Below are 6,713 nucleotides of genomic sequence, written 5' to 3'. Positions count from 1 at the left end.
CTCATAATTAATCTGCTGCCATTAAAAAATACATATATAATATATATATAACATATATATATATATATATATCAGGAGCATGTACTCACTTTTAAAGGTAAATCATTAAAAAAAACTTTTATTTTAAAAAGTTAGTTTCTCCAGAAAGATCAGGGTTTTTCTGAATACTATACAGCCAAAGCAGAAGATTCAGGAAACAAAATGGCAGCTGTAATCGTCTCCATTGCAATACAAAACAACAACAACAAACCAGGGCTGAACGTCCAGTGCTCCCCTTCCTATTCAAAACCAACAAAACCAAGGCAACAAACTAGCTGTGATTCTGTTGTGGTGCCACTTTACTATGAAACTACTATTAAAAAGATTAATTTATAAATGTTCAGAAATAAACACATTGTGTTTATACTATTCTTTATATGTTAGAATTCTGTGACAGATTTTGTCTGAAAAAGGACTCCATTGCTTTTAAAACTTTATTTTGAAAATGCTAGTTCCGCAGCAGCTCCCTGCCTCCCTTCAGTGATACTCCTAGCCATTCTGCATAGCAAATATATCATGACTCCACCTAATTTTTCCTTAAAAATCATTATCTAATAGGGAATCTTATAAAGTTCAAACTATTTGCATGACTACAAGACCCCCTAACTATTTAATATATTTGTGGAATGAACGCAATGTCAACTAACTTAAAACTGGTGACTATAAAAACAAAAATGTTGCTGGAGAGATGGTTCAGTGGTTAAGAGCATTGCCTGCCCTTCCAGAGGTCCTGAGTTCAATTCCCAGTACCTAATGGGGACTCTCAACCATCCATAATGGGATCTGATTCCCTCTTCTGGTGTGCATGAAAATTGAGCATTGTATACATAAAATAAATAAATCTTCTTTAAACATCACACTACTCTATGTCCTCCTTGAATTTCCAGCAAATAAAAATTATTATATAGGTCCTACACACATAATTACTTCATTTGCATAAGGTACTTTCCAGAAACCTCATCCTATTTACTCATTCTTTCCACATAAATTGAGGACATATAAGAGTCATGATACTTTAGACATGAGGTTGTATGCTACTGGGAAGCTTGAGAAACACTTTCCATATAGTAATAAAATTGGGTAACTTCGGTGACTGCCATATCCGGTCCTAGTATTTACTGTGTGTGTTCTCAGGAGGGAGGTTTCTCTGAGCTTTTGGGCATTAAATGAGAAAACATAGGACTCCTTTGTTTTTCCTTTTTTTTTTTTTTTCAGTTTTTTTTTTTTTTTTTTGGCGGGGGGGTTGGGGATGGGCAGCGACAGAGAGGCAGTTGAGACAGGTGCTCTTCTATATAGCCCAGGCTGGCCTCCAACTCCCCATCCTCACACCTCCGCCTTTCAGTACTGTGATTACAGACAAGCACCACATCTGGTTTGGGATCCCTTTTCTCTTGCACTCTCTAGGATTCAGTCTGGGACAGTGAACACGACTCTGAGGACATCAGCACAAAAGTGAAGTCTGAGGTCACCAGGTGTCCAGCCGGGGCAAAGGCCAGGCCTTGGTGTCAACTCACTTCCAGAGCACACCTCTAACTAAACTCCTCAGCATCCCTGAGGATTTCCCCGGAGCCCAGCGCCTGCCCGGCAGCTAGATGGGGTTTGTCGCTGTGGAGGGTGGTTTTAACATTCTCTCCCTGCTCCGAGGCTACCTGAGGCCAGAGGTGACAGTTCTCCTGGTTGGCTCAGTCGCTCCGCCCTCCCGTCCGCCCGAGGCCCCGGGCCGCTGTGCGCACGCGCCGCACCTCCAGGCGCACTCCCGCGCGCCACCCGCTAGGTGTTCCTCACCCCAGCCCTGGCCTAGGGGAGCGCGCATGCGCACGCCCGCCTGACCCCGCCCCCAGAGGCGCGGCCCCTGGGGCCTGAGGCCGGCTCCCCGGCGTTCCCTGGCCATGGAGGCCCTGCGGAGGGCCCATGAGGCTACGTTGCGGCTGCTGCTGTGCGGGCCCTGGGCCTCGGGCGCCGCCTCCCGCCCGAAGCCCCGCGCCTCGGAGGTGCTGACGCGGCACCTGCTGCAGCGGCGCCTGCCGTACTGGACCTCCTTCTGCGTGCCCTACAGTGCGGTGCACAACGACCAGTTCGGCCTGTCGCACTTCAATTGGCCAGTGCCGGGCGCCAACTACCACGTCCTGCGCACTGGCTGCTTCCCCTTCATCAAGTACCACTGCTCCAAGGCGCCCTGGCAGGACCTGGCCCGGCAGAACCGCTTCTTCACCGCGCTCAAGGTCATCAACCTGGGTGAGTGGCTGCGCCCTCGCCTGACCCGGGCACTCCTCCATCCCAGGGCATCCGCTGGCCCAAAAGCTCGCCGCTCGGCCTCCAGGGCCGGCCCTTGGCTTGGCACCCCCTGCAGCACCCCTGAGGTCGTGCCCTGCCACCGTCCACCCGGGAGAACCCCGAGGAGCGAGTCCCGAAAGTGGCTCTGAAGTTGCTTAGCAGGAGTCATTCCCGCGCTCATCACTAGGAGCCTTTGGAGGACAAAAACTGGACGGACTTTTAAAGTTTCTTTGTCTTTATGTGAAATCTCAGCAGTTGTGTTTTGCTAAAAGCAGTAGGTTCTCTCCAGACCTCGTATTTTCCGCAGGTGCTAGGCTTAAAAGATGCTGTCTCTTTCTTTAGTATCCATATTCCTGAAGATAATCTAATTCTGACGGTCCTCCTGCTAGGTGTTTGTGTTTATGTTAGTTTGATGGCAGAAGGGTCAATATCGTAGATGTGACAGCATTTTATAGATCAGGGAAAATTTCAAGTCCTCGAGATGTTTTAGATCTATTAATAGCTGCTAAAAAATACTAACTTAGATTTCAGTCACTCAAACTCTACACAAGGAAGCCTAACCAATGTAATCCAAATAGTTTTTTAATCCAAATTTAAAACTAAGCTTTGTGCAGCCATACTAGTATTACATATAATCCAGTAGTTAATTAAATTTAATAAAGCATGGGCATTTCTGCTTATAATAAGTCATTATTATAAGATTATGAGATTTTTGAACCACTGTCCCACTGGATCATCCAGGAAGGAGATTATACACCAATGTCTCATAACTTGTTTGATGGACTATATATTCAGAGTATGTTAACTAATCCCGAGGTTGGTATGAAACTGGGAAAAGCCAAAATGCTAACAAATTAGACTTGTGAAAATGAGTTTATTTTATTATTTTCACAGTTGTCAGGAATCATTCTTTTCCAAATATTGAGATATAGGTTAGGTAAACTAGTAGGCCAGGAGGAGGAATGGGATGAGGAACTGTGGGAGGGTGGACAGGAGGAGGGCAACAACTAGATTGTAAAAAAATAAAATTAATAATAAAAAAACCCTAGTAGGTCAAGCCATAGGTACACTATATAGGCTGAATCCCTTATATAAAATGTCACAGTTTAAAGTGAACATTTCCTTAAAGATACCTGTCATGATTAAGGGCTTATCTTTTAGCTGTAGGTCATTAAGACATCAAATGAAGAAAAAAAAAATCTTCCCACTTCCCACACAGAAAAGTAAAACCTTTCAGAAAAACAATAGATGCAGGGTTTTTTTGTTGTTGGTTCTTTTTTTTTGTTTTTTAATATAAAATAGTGACTTAATAGTGTGTAGGGGCTTTTAGAAATTCTGTAAGTGCAGCAAAGAAAGTGTTCCTGCATGCGGTAATGCAGATCTGCTTACTCTGAGATCCTTTTCCGGACTTTTTACCAATTTAGTAATTTGGGTTTTTATTTTTTGTCTGAACTAAGGGAAATATGAATTAAGTAACAGAATCCTAGTTGGTGATTGTACAATTTGCTTGTCTGGATTAAGTCCCTAGTTGGGAATAAGAATACAAAGGATTTTATTCCTTGTCCTCCCTTCTAAATGAGTAGTAATCAGAATAATTAATTTTCCATTTTGTGAATACTAAGGATTTCTGTTGACTCGTTTGCTCCCTTTCTCCTCCACCTTCCCTTCAGTGGAGCTGACATTTTACTGATGGTTTATCAGTCTGAGTATCCTGCTGGGAAAAAGATTAAGATTTAAGGAAAACTACTTACCACTGGAATGAATGGGTTATCCGAGCCCTACTATAAAGTTCCAGTTGTCTTGAGTACCTAATTCAGCAATAGTTTACCTACTGTTCAGTTAACTTAGAATGAATGATTAAGCAAAGAACTGTTTCTCAAGTTCATTTTGATGTTCTCTATCTCCAGTAATCTGAATTTTATTATTAATTCATGGAATCTTAGAGATTTTGATTTTGAAACCTACTGACTAAAATTTTTCAATCTGTAAAACACAGAGGCACCAATCTTCCTCATTCGTGTACTGTTCTCTTCATTCTAGGGTGAAAAGAACCTAAAAACCTCATTCATTCCAGGAAAGAAACTACAGAATTCTGACTCCCTTATCAATAAGCAAGACTCATAATGGCTCCCGCATGTAGTTGTTACTAAACCAATAATCATTAATCAGTTTTTAAATTTTATCTGGGTGGGATTTATTTGTATGATTTGTTTTTCAAAGTGTATACTTTAAAAGTGTTTAACTGAAAGCCACGATAAATACCATAAAAATGTAATTTTCATGATCACTACCATTTCTTAAATTCTACCTTTAGTGTTGGTTTAAAAGGCATATTATATTTATCTTACTCTACATATGAATAGAAAACTAATAACTGCTTCGAGGGCCTTTTTAAATTCTTCGTCCCCATTGATTTTCAGATTTTGGACAGGTAGTGTTATATTGGAATTCATTTCTTATTTGAGCCTGTACCCCACACTCCTCTCTTATTTATGCCTACCTTGTCCCGGTCTTCTCTTGACTATCTGCCTTCTCACCACATACCACTTGGATTTTTTTCTTGTTGGATGAGTGATTTGCAAATAGCTATATTATTATACTTTTTGATGATTTATTTTTATGACAGTCCCTTGAGACATTTGAGATTCTTTGGGGGCATAACAAGGGTACAGATCACAGTATACTGTAGAAAATTCCATAGGAGTTCTAGGGGATTCTGTGGTAATAAATTCCAAATTGAAACTTGGTATGTTCCTAAAGGTAGAAAAATGCCTGAACGGGAAGCATCAGGCTCCCTCAGCTACCATTTCACTGCCAGCTGGTGGTACCTCTCCTGTTATCTCTGGCATCCCAGAGTATTCCAACACACATGCTCAAAGGGAGCATAACACAGTGAAGATATTCCTGCAGGAAAAGAAAACATTAGCAGTATGATCAGTCTTGAGTGTGCGTTGGTTTCCCTATTAACTAGAAAGAAAAAGATTTTCCAAATGAGCAGTTATCTTTTTGAATTGTCTTTTTCTGCCCATTTCCCACATGTAAGCAACAAAATTAATACTTTTATAGGGCCTACAATATTTGTTTTTGATCTGTGTGCCTGTGGTTTTATACACACAGAGACATGTGTATTTTTAATATGTTAATAGGCATTGATTTTAAATAAGTGCCTTAAAAGATAACAATTATGGAAGTCTGTTTTGCATCCAACATGCTGTCATATACATATGAATACATATTTATGGATAGTATATGTTTAGTTTGATATATAACAAGCAGTAGTTAATCTAAAATAAAATGGAAACCTTATTAGTGGCAATGTTCAGAAAAGGAGAGAAACTGAGATCTATTTGAGCCCAGGCAGATAAGATAAAACAAGATTGTCTTCAAATCAATTACAAAATTGCTAGTGAGAGTGTTCTTTGTCATGCTGATAACACTAAAATCTTTCTAAAAGTTGGGTTGTGCCTTAGGTTTTGAAGACAGTTGTTTGACCCAGTTTCTAAGTCATACAAATATTTCTTTAACCATCAGTGTTCCTATATAACTTAAAGAATAACCTAGTAATTACTAGTGGACCTAGTAATTTTAGCTTAAGGCCAATAATCAGGGACATTTACAACCAAATTAATGGATATTCTTCTCTATTTGCTTCTTTGTGAGAAGAATATAAAATTACTTTAAAATTAATTGAAGATAATGAATTAAGCAAATGCTTTGCATTAAAATTTCTATCAGTCTTATCCAATGGTTTTAAAAATCTAGGCTCATGTAATTGCCATTATGTTTCGCAAAGAGATAAAGTCCAGCTCTTTAGTAATCATAGTGAGTGTCAGGTCATATATTTCTGTTTCTGAAGCTTCATGTTAACATTGCTGAAGACTGTTACATGATTGGTAACGTGACATATGTTAGTACATGATTATAAGTACTGATCTTCTTGAGTAACATATTCATTTGTTTTCTAGGTATTCCAACTTTATTATATGGACTTGGCTCCTGGTTATTTGCCAAAGTCACGGAGACAGTTCATACCAGTTACGGACCAATAACAATCTATTTTCTAAATAAAGAAGATGAAGGTGCTATGTATTGAAAGTGTGCATTGGAAAACACAAATGTCTATAAATTTGTTTCCCTATGTGTGTGTATGCAGTATTTATTTTTGATCCTTTAATATAAAATGCTGGCAAAACCTTTGTGTTTCTAGGGTGTGTGGTTTTTCTTAAGATGAATCATTACCCCCCAGAAGGACGATGTATGTATGTATGTATGTATGTATGTATGTATGTATGTATATATGTATGTTTAGCTAATGGGAATTCCATTTTTGGCTTCACTCCTATTTTTCTAGAACTAGGTTAAATTATAATTAAAAAATGAGTACATAAACACAGATTCTA

General features: G+C 39.6%; 1 protein-coding gene across 1 annotated transcript; it reads left to right on the top strand.

Moving 5' to 3' along the window:
• The first annotated feature begins 1,862 nt into the window (after window positions 1-1,862).
• Window positions 1,863-6,505, top strand: CUNH15orf61 (chromosome unknown C15orf61 homolog). Its single transcript, XM_031345299.1, has 2 exons — window positions 1,863-2,274; window positions 6,279-6,505. Exons 1-2 carry the CDS (start codon window positions 1,929-1,931, stop codon window positions 6,404-6,406), a joined length of 474 nt encoding a protein of 157 aa, XP_031201159.1. The 5' UTR covers window positions 1,863-1,928; the 3' UTR covers window positions 6,407-6,505.
• The last annotated feature ends 208 nt before the right edge of the window (window positions 6,506-6,713 follow it).

Source organism: Mastomys coucha, unplaced genomic scaffold, assembly GCF_008632895.1.
Source record: "Mastomys coucha isolate ucsf_1 unplaced genomic scaffold, UCSF_Mcou_1 pScaffold23, whole genome shotgun sequence".
NCBI classification, from domain to species: domain Eukaryota; kingdom Metazoa; phylum Chordata; class Mammalia; order Rodentia; family Muridae; genus Mastomys; species Mastomys coucha.
Note: the sequence above shows the minus strand (reverse complement) of the source record. Positions and strands in the feature narration are given on the sequence as shown.

Excerpts from the sequence above, each read along its gene's own strand:
- CUNH15orf61 (XM_031345299.1), top strand. The coding sequence starts at position 1,929 with ATGGAGGCCCTGCGGAGGGCCCATGAGGCTACGTTGCGGCTGCTGCTG. Across the intron at positions 2,275-6,278 it reads GCTCAAGGTCATCAACCTGG|GTATTCCAACTTTATTATAT; the intron begins GTGAGTGGCTGC and ends TTTGTTTTCTAG.